Source organism: Mya arenaria, chromosome 8, assembly GCF_026914265.1.
Source record: "Mya arenaria isolate MELC-2E11 chromosome 8, ASM2691426v1".
NCBI lineage: Eukaryota > Metazoa > Mollusca > Bivalvia > Myida > Myidae > Mya > Mya arenaria.
Window position 1 is genome coordinate 48,915,881 of NC_069129.1, and position 19,566 is coordinate 48,935,446.

The 19,566-nt window shown below is 37.1% G+C and overlaps 2 protein-coding genes across 4 annotated transcripts in view; both read right to left on the reverse strand.

Annotated features, from left to right (window-relative positions):
* Positions 1-19,566, reverse strand: part of LOC128244318 (uncharacterized) — a 111,826-nt gene that overhangs the window by 37,670 nt on the left and 54,590 nt on the right. The window lies entirely within an intron of this gene.
* On the reverse strand, positions 10,923-19,285 carry LOC128243724 (uncharacterized). Of its 3 annotated transcripts, none has more exons than XR_008262880.1 (2): positions 11,724-19,285; positions 10,923-10,956 (listed from the first exon to the last, which is right to left on the reverse strand). XR_008262880.1 is itself a non-coding variant. In XM_052961642.1 (2 exons), the coding sequence occupies exon 2, from the start codon at positions 18,246-18,248 to the stop codon at positions 12,063-12,065; it is 6,186 nt and encodes a 2,061-aa protein (XP_052817602.1). In that variant the 5' UTR covers positions 18,249-18,355; positions 19,123-19,285; the 3' UTR covers positions 10,923-12,062. The 3 variants fall into 3 exon arrangements, 2 of the variants coding, with proteins under 2 accessions (XP_052817602.1, XP_052817603.1); XM_052961642.1 differs by having other exon boundaries at positions 10,923-18,355; positions 19,123-19,285; XM_052961643.1 differs by having other exon boundaries at positions 10,923-18,136; positions 18,188-19,285.

The following is a 19,566-nucleotide window of genomic DNA, read 5'->3' on the forward strand; positions in this document are numbered from 1 at the left end:
AAACATATTTTTGAGATTTAAATAAGAAATTATGTTTCATACTCTTAATTCAGTTGAGAATGGAAACGCTTTGTGAACACGGGTCAGGTGTACTTCGGAGATCATTGAAGTGACAAAAACAGCTTCTGACAATGTTTGGAATTTTAATATTCTATCAAATATAAGAATAGCATTATAGCACAAATGTGAAATTGGTAAATATGAAAAATTGACAAATCTGAGGCACTCTTTTTCGACATCTGTCATACAGACAAACATGTTCAACAATACATGCATTTATATTCTAGAAAATGTATATCTATACATTATAATTAATACACATTATACAGTTCTTAATAAATGAATGGACTTGTATTTACATTTTATGCTTTAGTACCTTTTAAAATTGTCTCATACGCAGTTAATATGGTTGTTTTTGAATAAAAGTCAGCCGCCTTCTATTCTAGATCACTTCCCCCCCAAAAAAAAAAATGCCTACCTACCTACCCTCTTTTTTTTGGGAAGGAGACCGGAAACGAACCTATTTTTTTTTGGCCTAAGATTCCCACAAACGTTCTGATGAACAACTTTTAAACACAAAATTCTAACAAACAAAAAAACAAGACACAGACTGAAAAAGTAAAAAAACTATTGAGATTTTTTTTTATTACTTTGTGGATTTTTACGGCAATAGTAGGACAGGGCTTTCCATAATCTTGTTCAAATGGAGAACAAAATTATGAATATTCAAATGGTGGGGCGGAAAATTAAGTCATATAACTTTTAGATGAAATTGGAAAATAAAATAATGTAAGGCAAATACCAGTGTACATGAAATGAGTCAGAGAACATGACATTGCCAGGCTTTTATATAACATATGTCATGTGTAAATTTGAACTACGACAGAAAAAAATTGTCTCTCTGTATTTAATAATACAAAAAGAACTGTTTGCTTTAAAAAAATTTAAGGCAATATGATTTTTTTATTAAACATTAAATCCCATGTACACGCTTCTTAGAAACAGTAAGTACCAAATGTTTTAATAATCAATATTTTTGAACGCTAAAAGACTTTTCATGTACACTGAATATGTAGTTCTCACTAATGCATATTCTGAAAAACCATACAAATAACAAAAACAATTAACAAGGAACATCTCGATATTACTGAATTGTTCAAAAACCACAGGCTTGACATCATTTTTCTGCAAAATATGGTATACAAGTTTGTAAATGCAGAGACATTGATGTCAACATTATGATTCAACTTACTATCATAAAGTTGCCGATAGTTGTCTGGATTCAAGTTAAGTCCATTTGAATGAAATAGCTTTGATTGTGTGCACCTTGCTAATAAAACAATCTCATTTACAAGGAATTCAATTATTGATTAAGTCATGTCTGTATCTACACCATAGGCTATGTAATAAATTATAACATACATTTCAATCAAGACAAAATTAGAGTAGTATCCGTAAGTTTTTATAGGTTTTAAAGGGAAAAATTCATAAAAACAAGCAATGAAAGAAATAATTCAACACTTAACGAAACTAGAGGTTGAGGTTGTATGATGGTCTATTATTAAAATTTGTGACGTCATAAAGCTCACACCAAATTGGGGTATCAATAGGGGAAATCAATAATACAAATTTTACCCAAGTGAGAAGCAATAACCGGCAGACTTTATTTAACATCCAACAGAGTTTGAGTACAATGCATTCAGTATTTTGACTTAAATTAAAAAGAAGAGAAAATTAAAACATTTTATTTCTTACCTTTCGCTTTCTCCAAGGTACATCACAGTGCTCCAGCCAGGATTTGAAAAGGGCAGGGTGGAGTTTTGAAAAGCAGTGCTCCAGCTAGCCCGTTTTTCAATGGCGCAGCGCCCGTGCCCCTTTTCTTTCCGCCCTGCCCCCTTTTTGAGTAGTGCCCTTTTCACAAATACTCTATTAGGGCCAATTATACCGTTAGTGCCCTTTTTACTATTGAAATCATTATGAAAGAGCAGCAGCCCTTAATCCGCTGTCATAATTTAGACAAATTACGTAAGACTTATGATAATAGTGTTCCCGCTAGGTGTCACCATGCCCCCATTGTCTGCTTAAAATATGCCGTACTGCCCTTTCATCTTCCCATGTGCCTTGTCCAAGTCATATGACAGCTAAGTGTGTATCTGTGTAGTGAGCAGACGACCTGTGTATTCATAATCGGCCATCTTCTAATTCAATAATTAGGAAGAGCCAAATACGGGAACATCGGCAGGAGGCGGGGCTATTTAATGTCAGCCAATCAGAATATACATTGAGAACTCGTTCATTCAGTCATGAAAGTTCGTAAAATGTGATAGAAAATGTGAAGGGATGGTGAAAAAAGTTGTCAAGCACAAATCTTTAAAAGTAATTGTTAACTGTATTGTACTGACAATACTCGCCATTTTAAGTAAAAATTGTTGATTGGAAGCAGACGGTCACTGCCGATTTGTAAACATAAGAAAAGTGGCGCTGACACAATCAAATACATCACCTTTTCAGTAAAAGTTTTGAAAGTTTATTTGTAAAATATTCATGATGAAAGTTTCTTTGTTACCCACAAAAATATGTTGATGTTTTATGTAGCATTTATCTACCATGTCCACGATCTTGTCAAAATTCGCCGAAACCGCCATTTTGTCAGAACATTTTTCGGAGTTATTTTTATCAATGCTCTATGTTTTATAAGTGATTTTTTAAACCAGGGAAGTGATTTTTATTGTCATTTTATTCTAAAACATCAGCATATTAAACATTATTTTACCAAAGACAATTAAATAACAGCCAGGCTGAATGTAACATTCGTACCCAATCGCTATCGTACCAAACTAATATTCGTCCCCAACATATTTTTTTTGTATCTATTTATTTGATTGCTTCAAATGTTTAACTGTGTTTGTTTTTTTCTTCATTTAACATAATTTTTAGGAGAAATGTGTGACATTGCACTAAAGAAGATGCCAAACAAGTACAATCATACTACCACAGACAAAAAGACAAATTTTAATTTCGATATTAAAACACACCCTTCTAATTTTAGAGAAAAAAACAACATTTTGTATAAGTCTTAAAATCATGAAAAATTATTTAAATTGAGTATGTAAACAAAACAAATTCTAGGCGGAGACCCCCCCCCCAACTAAAAAAAAACACCTTGTGACAGGGGTTGACCCCTCCCATGACGTGACCCCCAATCGCCCCTACACGACTCATGTAGCTTGCCCTTTTCAAAACTCCACCCTGCCCTTTTCAAATCCTGGCTGGAGCACTGAAAAGGGCAAGCTAGCTACATGAGTCGTATAGGGGCGATTGGGGGGGGGGGGGGTTCTCCCCCTAGAATTTGTTTTGTTTACATAAAACCGTAAATCACTTCTAAGACATGGTACATTGACAAAATAACTCCGAAATTCGTTCTGACAAAATGGCGGTTTCCGCGAATTTTGTCATGATCGTAGACATGATAGGTAAACGTAGCAATAAAGCATCAACATATTTTTGTGGGTTACAAAGACATTTTCATCAAGAATATTTTACAAATAAACTTTCAAAACATATACTGAAAAAGTGATGTATTTGGTTGTGTTAGTGCCACCTTTCTTGTGTTTACAAATCGGCAGTGACCGTCTGCTTCAAATCATTAATGTTTAAAATGGCGAGTCTTGTCTGAACAATACAATTAACAATTATTTTAAAAGATTGAATTGTGCTTGACACCATCTCTTCGCATTTTCTATCGCATTCTACAAACTTTCATCATTGAATGAACGAGTTCTCAAAGTATATTCTGATTGGCTGACATTCAATAGCTCCGCCTCCTGCCGATGTTTCCATATTTGGCTCTTTCTAATTATTGGATAAGAAGATCGCCGATTATGAATACACAGGTCGTCTGCTCACTACACAAATACACAATTAGCTGTCATATGACTTGGACAAGGTACAGTCATGGGAAGATGAAAGGGCAGTACGGCATATTTTAAGAAGTCAATGGGGGCATGGTGACACCTAGCGGGAACACTATTATCATAAGTGTTACGTAATTTGTCTCAATTATGACAGCGGATTAAGGGCTGCCGATCTTTCATAATGATTTAATTAGTAAAAAGGGCACTAGTTAACGGGATAATTGGCGCTAATAGAGCATTTGTGAAAAGGGCACTACTCAAAAAGGGGGCAGGGCTGTGAAAAGGGCACTACTCAAAAAGTGGGCAGGGCGGTAAGAAAAGGGGCACGGGCGCTGCGCCATTGAAAAACAGGCTAGCTGGAGCACTGCATCAGCAACACCATAATCGTACCTCAATTCAGTGTCTTTGCTGATCATTTCAGTTGCATACAGACAGAGTCTTGGTTGATGTCTGTCATCAACAACTTTAACCATTTTGCAATTAGGCTTTGTGTATCGGTCCAAGTCGTTGACCATGCGTGCCAGACACGTGTCTTTTGAGGCATCGATGCTATTAAAACAATTGAAACATAACATTACTACAAAGAAAGGAAATGTATTATGACAAATGTCCCTATGTGTTTAATGTCCCTATGTGTTTAATGTTCCTATGTGTTTTTTTCACCACTTTGGGTGTCATTAGATTTTTTTTTATTTTGTGAACAACAATGCTTCAGTTTAAAATATTGAAACCAAGAAAACTATTGACTTTAATAATGTTTTTTTGTTTGGAGAATGCACCCGACATTGCTTAATATTTTTTTCTTAATATAAACCACACATATTTTCCAGTCATGGGGAAATGTATGTTTTTTTTGCACTGGGAATAGCGCTGAATTTTAACCCAAAATTACCGCCCAGACACGACAAGATATTATGTCAATGCATAGTTTTACAAAATAAAATTTAACTGTAACCTTGTAATCTGAGAGAGAGTTTTGGTACGACCACAAGGCCATCACAATATCCAGACTTTATCAATGGAAAAAAGACAAGCTAAAAAAGTAGTGTATAAAAGAAAATAAATAGCAATTTATTACTACAAAAATTATAGCTTAGGCCTAAAAAAAAAATACATTTGGTTCGGGTTACCCGACCCTACCTACGGAATAGGCGCCGGCCCTACCGTTTTTATAGACAGTTTGAAAAAAAAATGAAAAACTGAAAAAAAAAAAAAAAAAAAAAAAAAAATCTTTTTTTTTTTAATTGCTTTTTAATATTAAGTTTAAACCTTAAATGCTTATACAGAAGATAGCTTTAACACCATTCTCCAATGATGAAAATGATATTCTTATATAAAACCTAATAAAAAAAATAAATAAAAAAAAATAAAAAGCCTACCAAAAGCCTAACCAAACATTTTTTTTTTTAGGCCTTACACAAAAACTATATACACATAGTTATAACAATGGTACAGAACGATGTTGGAAGTGTTCTCCGACATCCATTACTTTCCATAAAAAGGTATTACAATAGAATTGATACGTACACACTTCGAAATCCAACCAATTTGCAAAAATCCTACAGCAGAAAAACTGTCCGCCATCATTAGAACCGATATAAATACACAGCTTACCTCGGCAACGCCATGTTGTTCCCACACCACGTAAGGTGTCGATGGTAGTGCGCATGCCCAACGCGCGAATTTAACAGGTGCCCGCGGGGGCGGACTAGACATGCGCAGCGAAACGGAGAGCCAATGCGCATGCCCGACTTTAAACTTTTTCCGCGCCCTGTTTTCGTATGTCAATGTGTGCAAGCACACTCAAACACACGACACACTATATCCCCAACGTACAAAATACCGGTGGTTACCTAGTACCGGTGTAATCCGAAAAGTCCGAATATCTAGGTCATGAAGAGCACTTCCGGTATTCTTTGTTTACAATATTATCTCTTTGTATATCTCAAAATGAAACTTTCAATAAATATTTAGTTCCTAAGGGTGAAAAACACATTTATTATATCAAAATTCATCGGAAACATATTTTTTGAACTTTTTCTTTTCATATCTGTTACAATGAATGAATAAATTTTGAATAATTCTCAAACAAATTTTGACAGTTGGCATCCATCTTGTTGATTACGTCATCTCTGAGCCATAGGCATCTGAATCATTGTTTGTCATTAAAATATTGTTTAAAGCCATTTTGGGTACATACAATGAGATAAACAACACATCTGAAGATATTAAGTGTCTTTGATATACAAAAAAGAAACAAGGTATGTAACTCAAACTTACCCGATTTCACGGTAGAGTCCAGTTTTATGTAAATTTCTCAACCAACATATAAACAATCCATTTTTAAATAAGTGACATGGAAAGAAGAGTCAATTACCTTTAAAATGGTGTGCGATATGTTGGTATAACTATATTGTCTTTAGACAAACAAGCATAATTCAATGTCAAATTCTCATGTTTTTCTTTAGTCGGAAAGAGTACAGCAAATTAAAATCTTCAATTTTCCCCGTGTAAACAGCACTGAACACAGACCTATTAAAGTTATTTTATGCTTCAGTGTACAGATAAATTTATTCCTTGCCATAATATCACGAAAAGACTAACATCACAATGTTAGAAACAACTGTATCAGTCTTTAAACTAAATCCTCTTTAAATTTCGTAGGCACCCGGCCATTTTACCGACAAGCGCCCAGATGATGTCATTGACATGTACATTTAACATCTTTGTACCGGCTTGAATGTGAGCCACACAAGCTTGGATGGGTCAAATACTCTTCTTTGGAGGTTGATCAGAAACATCTGAGCGCTGTCAGGAAAATGTCCGCCTCAAACAAAATTGTAAAGTGGATTTAATTTAAAGACTGATACGGTACTTTCTTAAACTGTGGTGTTAGTCTTATTGTGATATAAAGGAATGGAATTAATTTATCTGTACACTGAAGTATAAAATAACTTTAATAGGTCTGTGTTTAGTACTGTTTACACGGGGAAAATTGAAGATTTTAATTTGCTGTACTCTTTCCGACTAAAGAAAAACATGAGAATTTGACATTGAATCATGCTTGTTTGACTAAAGACAATATAGTTATACCAACATATCGCACACCATTTTAAAGGTAATTGACTCTTCTTTTCATGTCACTTATTTAAAAATGGATTGTTTATATGTTGGTTGAGAAATTTACATAAAACTGGACTCTACCGTGAAATCGGGTAAGTTTGAGTTACATACCTTGTTTCTTTTTTGTATATCAAAGACACTAAATATCTTCAGATGTGTTGTTTATCTCATTGTATGTACCCAAAATGATTTTAAACAATATTTTAGTGACAAACAATGATTCAGATGCCTGTGCTCTGAGCATGTGCTTTTTGGGAGCACTGCTACTTGACTAAACTTCTGACTTTTTAATATTGAATAAAGATGCCAATATTGAACTCCAGAAATGGTGGTGGGATCCTTTGATAGGGCTAAAATAGCATTGTTTTGGTAAAAATGGGGAAAATATAAGCATAATTTATTTATTGTTAACTTTTTTTCCATACTTATTTATCTAACTTGTCTACATTCTCATGAATGGCACTGTATTGCTTTATTTAATAAATGTAAAGAGGTCTATGCTCCTCCAAAAAAAAAGTTTTTTTTTTTGGCAATATTTTGTTTAATATGCACTTTATTTCTGCAAGGTAAATTATAATTCTATACCCAGACCTGCCAACATTGCTGACATAATAATTTAAGCTTACTAACTGGAAGTTTAATGCAACGTTATTTAGAGGTAATCTTCATATTTAACCAGGAGAGTCTGGTGAACATTATAACGCTGTTTATAGGTTAATTTTTCGAGGTAACGGGACAATTAACCTCGGAAGTAAAATGCTTCGGAAGGTTGTTGTGTACTCATATGATTAACCTCCAAAGGATATAAGCGCAAACGCACACACACACACACACACACACACACACACACACACACACACACACACACACACACACACACACACACACACACACACACACACACACACACACACACACACACACGCATATGGTCATATACAGTGTAAAATACAATAATACTTCTATAAGTATTAACAACAACAGCACATTTATCTTACATTTGATGATGCTTCATCATTAAAACGAGAATTTCGTTAACATTTCACACGAATTGTTTTCGATGCAAATTTGAAAACATGTGAACAAGACATTTTAAATACTGTATAGTTTCTGACGAATTTGTTTAGTTTTCTGTGCATGAAATGTTTCAAACAAAGATCATATTACCTTTTAGAGTCATTTTAAAACAGCAAGAGAAAACATGCTGAAAATAGCATACAGTCGAAACCCGTTGCTTGGAAAAACTCCGAACCTTGCGAATATCGAGCTAAGCGGTATTGCTTACGAACAAATAATCATAATCGGTCCTTTACATCAAGTTCGAGCCAACGAGGAAATCGAGCCAAGCGATATCGAGCTAACGGGTTTCGACTGTAATTATATACCAGGCTAATTGACTAAACAAAATTGTTAATCATTATACATTTATAATCATGAAATATTGTTTCAAAGTGCTTCAAATATAATGTGAACAAATAGTTTACGATATTGACATATTAATACTGTACGCCTGTTAATGTAAATACTTCAAGAATGAGTTGAAAGATATTATTATGCATTTACCAAACATGTATCCATCAACTGACCAACCAAACAACCACGAACTAACCAACCCAATCATCCAACCAACCAACCAAACAACCAACCAACCAACCAACCAACCAACCAACCAACCAACCAACCAACCAACCAACCCAACCAACTAACCCAACCAACTAACCAACCCAACCAACCAACCAACAAGTCAGTGGGTAAAGGTAAGTATGGTATCAACAAACAATGCATACAAGAAATACATAAGGATCCTAATGGTGTAATTGTAATTTTTGCGAAAATCCATGGAAACCTGAGTTATACAAGACTGCTGACAAAATTTAAGATCTCATTTTTTTTAAAATATTTTTCTAACGGAAATGTGAAAACTACAATCTGATTTTTTTTGTCAGCAATCTTTTATTGGTTGGAAGATGTTTACGCAAAAGTTTGCTCTTTTCAAGACAAAAAATAAATTAAAAAAAGTTGTACAAATTGTATATCTGTGAGAGTGCAGCTTTAAAACACTGAGAGGAATTTCATAAATACATATACATATATATAACAAAGCTTGCCAATTTTCATAATGCCTATTACCATTTAAATCGCATTAACAATACATCAGGCAATGTCATTGTGAAATTTAAGTAGCAAACTGATTTAAATGATAATGAAGTCCATATTAACTAACACGAGGCCTCGAGTTAATGTAGGTTAACAATCTCTTTTATTATATATATGGTATGGACGGTTAATTTTTTTAATATTTATAAAACACAATAATAATTTATAAGTTGTATCCTTGTAAGAATTCGTATAATGTTTGTTTAATAACTCCCCACAGCCGTAACCTGAACGCGCACATTATATATGTGAATAACCTCATGTATTATTTTATTAATAATTCAGTGTCATTCGGAACCTCATTTATGATAACTCTATTTATTTTATGAAGACACTGGGCGGGTTTCTAAGAATCAATTATGTGACTAAATATTTTCTCCGATTCAACATCAGAGGTCGAGTAAAAGGGATAAGCGCGCAAAATGCTTATGATGAGTAATCATCATATCCGAATAAGGGAAATAACTGTTACATCCTTAGGCAGAATGAGGAGAGGAGTTATTCATCCTGATAGAAAGCAAACGCTGATTATTCTCTACATTTTGTTTCTCTCAAAAATAAAACGCAAGATGAACAGCGGTATATAGATCAAAAAGCTTTTGCAGCTGTTGTATTAATGACGCTCAATAACGCTCATATAAGGCGCATTTCTGAAGAAGTAAGAGATTACCGCGCAGGCGGTACCCCCCCCCCCCCCCGCCCCCTACATCTAGGATAACAAAGTAATAGAAAACGCCCAAAATGCACTTGCAATGGGTTGTAGCCCTTACTTATGTCCCCTTTCATTCAACTTTAATTCCTGAACACGCCGCAGATTCGTGTGTCTAATCTAAACTAATCTTATCAGCATTGAGCATGTCCTTAAAATTTGCTAAGGATCGCCAAGATCTAAAAATTAGAATCTTTATATGTAAGCCATTGATTTTGGTACATGGACTTACAATTATTTTACAAGATTAATTTGGTCTTTTATGAAGATATCTAAATCTGAACGGTAAATGCGCAAAATGAACCTTATCTTATAATGGTAAATATTCCTAAATCACCCAATATAAAAGTTGTTCATCGACCGAAATGTCACATTGTTAGAGTGGCAAATGATCCGAAATGACACATTGCTAGGATGGTAAAGGACAATATGTTGGAATGGTAAATGGTCGGAAATGACAACAAATTAGAATGACTAGTGGTCCAAAATAACCAAATGTTAGAATTGTAAATGGTCCTAAATTACACAATGTTACCATGATAAATGGTCCGAAATGACACAATATTTGAATGATAAACTGGCTGGAATGTCTCAATATGAGAGTGATGAAATTTTAGTAAGGAAATATAATGTCATATTCAAAATATAATTTGTTAGATAAGATAAAGTTACGCAAGCGATTCCATGATTGTGCATTTTGAATAGCAATATCGTAATTAAAACAATTAATCTTCTGCAAGTAATTCTATTTTAACGTCATTATAAAACGTACTGCATTCCGTTTGCATCCTATAGTGAAAACGCAAAAATATAGGTCATGTAAATGACGCAATGTTAGAACTGAACATCGACCGAAATTACCCAAAGTTTGAACTGACAGAATGTTAAAATGGACCAACATGACTTAATGTTTGATGTTTGTATTTGTTTACAAAAGGAATTTGCCAATGTCGATAAGCGCGTCTCTTCAGTATCTCTGTTCTGTCACCGAGTTTTGACTGCATTAATGTCAACGATGGTTCCACAGATAGTCTTTATTCATATAGTAAAAAGCTGAAAATACAAACACTGGAATTACCACTCAGGTAAAAGAAAATGGAAATGTGCTGCCGTTAGCCCCCACTGTGTTAGAATAAGTAATAACCGTCTAAATGTTATAAGTGAACAGATGAGATCCCATATTCTAGTATTAAATGAACACTAAACTGAGATCTATCCTGTTTACAACATAAATCCACAGCACACTGCAAAAGCATCATCTACTACTTTCTATTCAATATTAAATCCATTTACTGTTAATTGTAAATGAACATCATACTAAACAATAATCTAACACATTAAGGGCTAAGAACAACAGATCAAATAATCTTTACTCAAATTACAAGTAAATCCCATTACAAGATCTGTTTAAATACAAATAATAAAGCTAGATGGTTAATAACGATGCAAGGGAGGCAACTTCTGCAAGACCAAATCCCACGGACAGGGTTAAGCAAGTACTATCTCCCTTGAATATCAAGCTTCTCAAGAAATACACCGAATTAAAAGATTTACTAAACATCTCACGAGAGACACAGTTTAAATAGTGTTTCAACTTTTAAACATCAACATGTTGACCATTACTGAACAACAACCGGTAATATTTGACTACAAGTAAATTTACATGAAGAATTCTGCACAACAACAAGCATGGCCTCAAAGCTTGAGATTCAAGTTTACATTTTGAAGTAGATATAATGCATCATCATTGCACATTTATGTCTAGAAACAAAGATTAAACAGTATTCTTTACTAAGCTATGAAATATATTTAAGACTTACACCATGGGGCCACGAAGATGCCTAGGAAAGAAGTTGAAAGTAATTTTGCACTGCGCACATGCCAGTAGGTTACGAAAGATAACTCTTGTCAAAAACTACTGACTAAAACGCGGACAAGTAAATAACAGAAACGGACTTTGCGGTTACATTTCTCAAGCTGTGACATCACACTCCCTGCCTGATAAATTGTACAGATATATCACTATATAAACCTCTTATTTAAACTATTTATCAATTATCTCTGCAATAAACATCATAATTGTTCATCTCTAATAATCGCGCAAAGCCGACTGCGAGAAGCGAACTGTGTGAAGCGCAAACTGTGAAGTTCAGTCATGTTCACAGAAGCTTAACAATTTCAGTTACTGGTCTGATATAATTCACTGGTTTTCCATCAACCACAACGCGAATTTCTGTTTTACGAACTAAGCCATCGTCACTTGGGAATGTACGAATCACTACGCCCAGAGGCCATTCATTACGCGAAACAGTTTTATCTCTAAGTAGCACGACGTCGCCGCTGCAAATGTTAACTACACTGGATTTCCACTTCTGTCGCTCCTGGATCGTCTGTAGATACTCGCATCGCCACCGACTCCAAAAAATGTCAGAAAGGAACTGGACATGCTTCCATTGGGCACGGTAGGCATCTTTCACTCCTACATGTTTGAATGACTCTACAGCACTGTCAGTCTTCTGAGTGAGAAGTGTCGCAGGAGTAAGAATAAATGGTGCATCTGGGTCTGACGACACTGGTACCAGGGGACGAGCGTTGACTATCGCCATGACTTCAGCCATAAATGTCGAGAGTATTTCATGGGAAAGATTCCTGCCTTTATTGTCCATCAGAACGGAATCTAATACACGCCTTGTCACTCCAATCAAACGTTCCCACGAGCCCCCCATGTGTGACGAATGTGGGGTATTGAATCTCCATACAGTCCCAGAGTTGTACAAATGCTGATGCACTGGATCATTTTCGACACAGATGGCGTCGATTTTAAGTTCATCTGTCGAGCCCACAAAGTTGGTTCCGCGATCGGACCTGAACTCCTTTACCTTGCCTCTAATTGCGGAAAATCTTCTCAAAGCATTGATAAAGCAAGAACTACTCATTTCTTCGATGAGCTCCAAATGTATTGCTCTAGTTGTCTGACATATGAACAACACTGCCCACCGTTTGGATGTTGCAGCACCGCCTCTGGTTTGACGAGTAACTATATGCCATGGACCGAAGACATCGATGCCCACAAAACTGAAAGGAGGCGATGGGGTAACTCTATCTGCGGGTAAGTCTGACATCATCTGGTGTGACAACTGTCCGCGTAACCTTCTGCATTTTACACACTTGTGAATGGTGAAATTGATTAGTCTTTTGCCACCAATGATCCAATATCCCGCAGCCCTCACCGCACCTTCCGTAAAGTGTCGGCCTTGATGAAATACCGTTTGATGATAATGTCGCACAAGCAATGTTGCTAGGTGGCAATGTCCCGGTATAAGAACTGGTTTCTTCTCATGCTGAGGAAGGTCTGCATTCTTCAGTCTTCCACCGACTCTCAAGATGCCATCTTCGTCTAAGTAAGGAGACAATGTCGAGATGCTGCTATCCCGTGGTAGTGGTTTCCCGTCTCTCAAACACAGTATCTCTTTACTGTATGCTTCATGTTGAAACTGCTTTATGATAAAATTCTTGGCTTCATTGTGAGATTTTACTGTTTTATACCATTTACAAAGGTGCCAACCTTGGCAGGAACTTTCTGCAGTTTTAGATTTTAAGGCTTTTCCAACATGCATAAGGAGAGAAATGGCATTTACTAGCTTTTGCCAATCTGAGAACTTCTCAAAACGTTTGGTTCCAATCATTGTACTTCCTTCAATGACAGTTTTGCACACTTGAGCTTGGGGTCTCACTTCATTGTCGCTATCTGGATTCACTAATGAAAACTGTTCACTGGGTAGGTCATTAGTGCAGATATCTTTCACACTTTGTCCCGTGATCCAAGGACACCCTGGCAGCATGTTTGGAGTCTGAAACCTGGTTCCGTAATCAGCTGGATTCTTCTCGGTAGCAATGTAGTGCCATTGGTCCGATGTTGAAAACTGTAGAATTCGGCTGACTCTGTTCTCAACATATATGTAAAATCTTCGACTCTTGTTCTGCAAATAACCGAGCACAACCTTGCTGTCAGTATGGTACTTTATTTCCTGATTAGGCAACGCCAATTCTTCTGAGACTATTTCAGCTACTGTGACTCCCAGTACTGCTGCGCAAAGCTCTAGGCGTGGAATTGTGTGACCGTGCTTTGGGGCAACCTTAGATTTGCCGAGGACGAACCCGATATGTTTCTTGCCAGCTTCATCTGTCGTTTTCAAGAATGCGACTGCAGCTATGGCCTTTTCCGATGCATCGCAAAACACATGAAGTTCTCTTTCTGCTTGCCCCGACACTTCCGGTCGGAAATATGTTCTAGGAATTGAAACAGTTGTAAGCTCACTCAGCGATTGTACCCAAGTTTCCCATTTGGTCTTCAAGTTTTCTGGTAGAGGTTCATCCCAGCCATCGACTTCATCAGTTACTTTGCGAAGCAACAGCCTTCCTCCAAGCGTCACTGGTGCCAAGAATCCGAGAGGATCGTAGAGACTGTTGACTGTCGACAATACACCTCTCTTCGTCAGGGGTTTCTTCTGATCAGCGACTTGGAAAACAAAACAGTCATTTTCCAAGTCCCAACTAAGTCCAAGACTTCTCTGTGTAGGCAAGTTGTCTTCTGACAGGTCTAAAGTTTTTAAGTTTTTCTCCAGATCTTCTTCTGGAAAAGCATTCAGTACCCTCTTGTCGTTGGATGCTATCTTGTGGAGTCTAACTTTACCTCCTGTGGATAGAGCTTCCTGTGTTCTTTTCATTAAGCTGACTGCTTCTTCAGTAGACGGCAAGGAGGCTAAACCATCATCCACATAGAAATTGTTGTCTATGAAATCTTTGACATCTCTGCCATGAGATTGCTCTGTCATCTGGGCAATTTTTCTGAGGCCGTATGTAGCAGCAGCAGGAGATGGAGAATTGCCAAATACGTGGACACACATTCTGTACTCTATCAGCTCTTTGTCAATGTCATTATCTTTGTACCACAGAAATCTGAGGAAGTTTCTGTTGCTCTCATGCACATGGAATTGGTAAAACATTTGTTGGATGTCTCCTGTGATCGCTACTGCCTTCTCTCTGAACCGCATCAGAACACCAATTAGACTGTTTGCGAGGTCTGGACCGCTAAGAAGTACATTGTTTAACGACAAGCCTTCGAACTTTGCTGATGAATCGAACACGGCTCGGATCTGATCCTTTTTCTTTGGGTGATATACCCCAAATACCGGTAAGTACCATCTTTCTTCACTTTCTTCCAGTGGTCGAGCTACCTCTGCATGGCCATTCTGAAACAATTGATCCATGAACTCTTGAAAGTGTTGTCTCTTTTTAGGATCTCTCTTCAAGTTGCTGTCTAAAGCTAAAGCCCTCTTCAGCGCTTGTGGCTTGTTGTTTGGCAGTCTCGGGCGTGGCTCTCTGAATGGCAACGGGGCAGACCAATGACCATCTTCATTCTTCTTGAATTCGGAATCCATGATCTTCAGGAATTCTTTATCGTCTGTGGACAGGCCTGGCTTGTTGTCGTACTTCGTTGTTGCAAACACATTAGCGTCAACATCTATTGGGATTCTGTCATGATCTTTGACTTCGAACTTGTAATTACACTGGGGAAATATGGTCGGACGACCATCTTCGAGTACACGCGTTTTCATTACGTTCACTATGTCTGGTTTATGCGATTTTCCCACGCACACATCGCCAACGATGACCCATCCTAAGCTTAGCTTCTGGGCGAAGGGGGAACTTCTCGGACCTATTCTTTGGTCATGGATGTGATGTGCCTCTGGCAAATCGCGGCCGATCAGAAGAAGTATGTCTGCTTCTGGATCTAGATCTGGAATGGCTACATCTTTCAGATGGCGGTGATACCTTGAGATCTCAGGCGAAGGGATCTCAGAACGGGTATTCGGAATCTCGTCGCACTCTAATATGTCAGGCAATGGAAACACCACACTGTCGTCTATGGCTGAAACAGTCAATCCCTTCACATATCTTCCTTCTGTTTGGTATGTTCCAGCACAGGATACTAAGGTATATGGCTCAGCTTGTTCTGAAGAGACTTCCATAGCATCAAAAAAGGTAGGTCTGGCAAGTGTTCTATTACTTTGATCGTCCAAAATCGCATACATTTTTCTTGCTTTTTCCTTTTCTGACCCGGGATAAACCTTTACTGGTACAATTTTTGCACATGATCTTCCTCCGAACTCTTTGCCACAAATATTTGTGCAAAATGAGGCCACCGCCTTTTCCTGGAACCTGTTTTTACTATCAGTCTGTTCATTATGCGCCTCCCTGCCATGAGCTTTGTAGGGTGCCTGGTTTCTTTCGGCCTGGCGTTCATCCTGCGCCTCCCTGCCATGAGCTTTGTAGGGTGACTGGTTTCTTTCTGCCTGGCGTTCATCAGGATGAAGAGCAGCTGGATGGCGTTCACTGCCACAAATTTCACATTTAACTGAAGCTGTGCAGTTCTTAAAAATATGAGTGTCAGTCTCACAGCATTTATAACACATTCTATTTTCACGTAGGAATTTCTTTCTGTCTGCCATAGTCTTGTTTTTGAAAGTTCTACACTGGTTTAGCGAATGTCTCATGTTGTGTATTGGGCAGTTCACTGGAGATACAAATTTCTGCGTAGACTCGGATTCTTTAACATCGGTCTTCCTAACATTCACAGCGACTTGCCTGGAAACACTTGCCACAGCACTGCTAGCCTTGAAACCTTTTTTGTCTCCGGTGTCTCTTGTATCTGTAGAAATTGCGAGCCCTGGGTCATTCAACATAGAACTCATTTCTCGGACAAACTCACAGAATACGGAAAAAGGAGGAAATGTCACATCATGCCCCTTTTTATATCTCGTAGCTTGCGACATCCACTTGCTTTGGAGGTGGTACGGCAGCTTCGTCACAATAGGCAACACGCCAGATGAGGAGTTGAAGTAGCTGAGAAGCACACTATACCTTGGGTCATCCATGCACGACTCTATTTCTGAAAGAATGTCGGACAATTCAAATAATCTCTTATTGTCTCTGTTGCCTAACCTCGGAAACTTCTCTAATTTCTTCTTCAAAGCAAACTCCACCATCTCTGGTGAACCATATCTTTCATGCAACCTATACCAATGTCTTTCTATGCCTTTAGCGGGGTCATTAGTGTTTGCTGCGCGAAGACTCACGGCACTTTTTCTCGACTCTGGTCCTAGCCATTTCAGAAGAAGATCGAATTCTTCTGAGGGATTGAGACATAGTTCATCAACCACAGAACGGAAAGTAGATCTCCACACTGAAAAGTTTTCGGGACAATCATCAAACTTGCTTAGTCTTTGAACCATTAGATCTTTTTTCATCAGATATCTCGCCAAATCTTGCCCTGCAGGTACAAATGGAGGCGAATTAGGATTGAAAACTGTATGATTGTTTTTTATCACTTCATGTTTCACTGGTATCTTATCTGTGTCGATCGCATCGATCGCATTCGGCTTTAGATGATGGGTTTCGGCGCGTGAAAGTTCTTGAACATATTTCTCTGTCTGGTCAGTTTTGTCCATAACCGGAAACTTCACAAAAGTTGCATTATGTTCACTAGGGCCATTTTTTTCAATTTCAGTTCTATAAGTATCATACTCTACTTTGGACACAAAGGCGTCTTTCTCTTGATCTAACAGTTCTATATCTGCTTCAAGTTCTGTTTTCCTTCTTTCAGCAGCTGCCCTGGTTCTAATTTGTTCTTCCTCTAACACTGCTTTCTGTTTAATAATTTCTATTTGTCTTTTCTTAAATGCTAATGTTGCCTTTGCAGCTTCTGATTTTGCTTTTTGCTTAGCTAGTCTTGAACTCACATTAGATTTAACACTAGAAGTATGGCTATCTGAAGACCGTGCGGATTCTATCTCCCAACGTTGTTGTTGGATGGAGAATTTTATTTCTTCCATAACTTGTTCAACATTGTCTACCAAGTGTCCGCGAATCTTTATCTCAGCTTCTTTCTCCCTCAAACTGTCCTCTGTATTTGTGCTTATTAAAAACTGAATGTACTTATTTGATTCGGTCTCATATGCTGATCTGAATTCTGATAGCTGATATCTATATTGAAGTATTACAGTTCTCTCCGCGTCAGGTTTTTCAGCCAGTAATCTAATTATTTCTTTGATGTTTTCTTTGATTTGTGATAGTTTGTTTACATATTTATTTTTATTTGTTTCAAACAATTCTTCTCCTTTTTCAGTCAATTTTCTTAATCTTCTTTCAGATGTTTCTACTTCCTCTAGACCTTGTTCCTGGGTTAGACTGCCTTGGTCCTCTCCCTTGTCCTGCTCTAGACCTTGTTCCTGGGTTAGACTGCCTTGGTCCTCTCCCTTGTCCTGCTCGCTTCTGAACGACATCGCTGCTGTGGTTAGGTCGTGGTCTTTTTACTGTTCTGTCACCGAGTTTTGACTGCATTAATGTCAACGATGGTTCCACAGATAGTCTTTATTCATATAGTAAAAAGCTGAAAATACAAACACTGGAATTACCACTCAGGTAAAAGAAAATGGAAATGTGCTGCCGTTAGCCCCCACTGTGTTAGAATAAGTAATAACCGTCTAAATGTTATAAGTGAACAGATGAGATCCCATATTCTAGTATTAAATGAACACTAAACTGAGATCTATCCTGTTTACAACATAAATCCACAGCACACTGCAAAAGCATCATCTACTACTTTCTATTCAATATTAAATCCATTTACTGTTAATTGTAAATGAACATCATACTAAACAATAATCTAACACATTAAGGGCTAAGAACAACAGATCAAATAATCTTTACTCAAATTACAAGTAAATCCCATTACAAGATCTGTTTAAATACAAATAATAAAGCTAGATGGTTAATAACGATGCAAGGGAGGCAACTTCTGCAAGACCAAATCCCACGGACAGGGTTAAGCAAGTACTATCTCCCTTGAATATCAAGCTTCTCAAGAAATACACCGAATTAAAAGATTTACTAAACATCTCACGAGAGACACAGTTTAAATAGTGTTTCAACTTTTAAACATCAACATGTTGACCATTACTGAACAACAACCGGTAATATTTGACTACAAGTAAATTTACATGAAGAATTCTGCACAACAACAAGCATGGCCTCAAAGCTTGAGATTCAAGTTTACATTTTGAAGTAGATATAATGCATCATCATTGCACATTTATGTCTAGAAACAAAGATTAAACAGTATTCTTTACTAAGCTATGAAATATATTTAAGACTTACACCATGGGGCCACGAAGATGCCTAGGAAAGAAGTTGAAAGTAATTTTGCACTGCGCACATGCCAGTAGGTTACGAAAGATAACTCTTGTCAAAAACTACTGACTAAAACGCGGACAAGTAAATAACAGAAACGGACTTTGCGGTTACATTTCTCAAGCTGTGACATCACAATCTCAAACATATATAACAGTTCATTCTTTATATAGCGTATGTCCAATATGGAAAGGTTACAGTTTATTTTTTTATTTATGTTTTTACTATTTCATCGCAATGTTTTTGCTTGCTTTTTACTTCCTTCTCTTTTGTCTCGTTAACAATGCCTCACTATGCCTCACAAAAGTAAATATGCATAACTGAGATCTGACCATTTTACAACATTCTTATCTTACATGTTCGCAAAAACAGCTCATTCCAAGATGCATATGAATAAAAATTTGTTAAAAC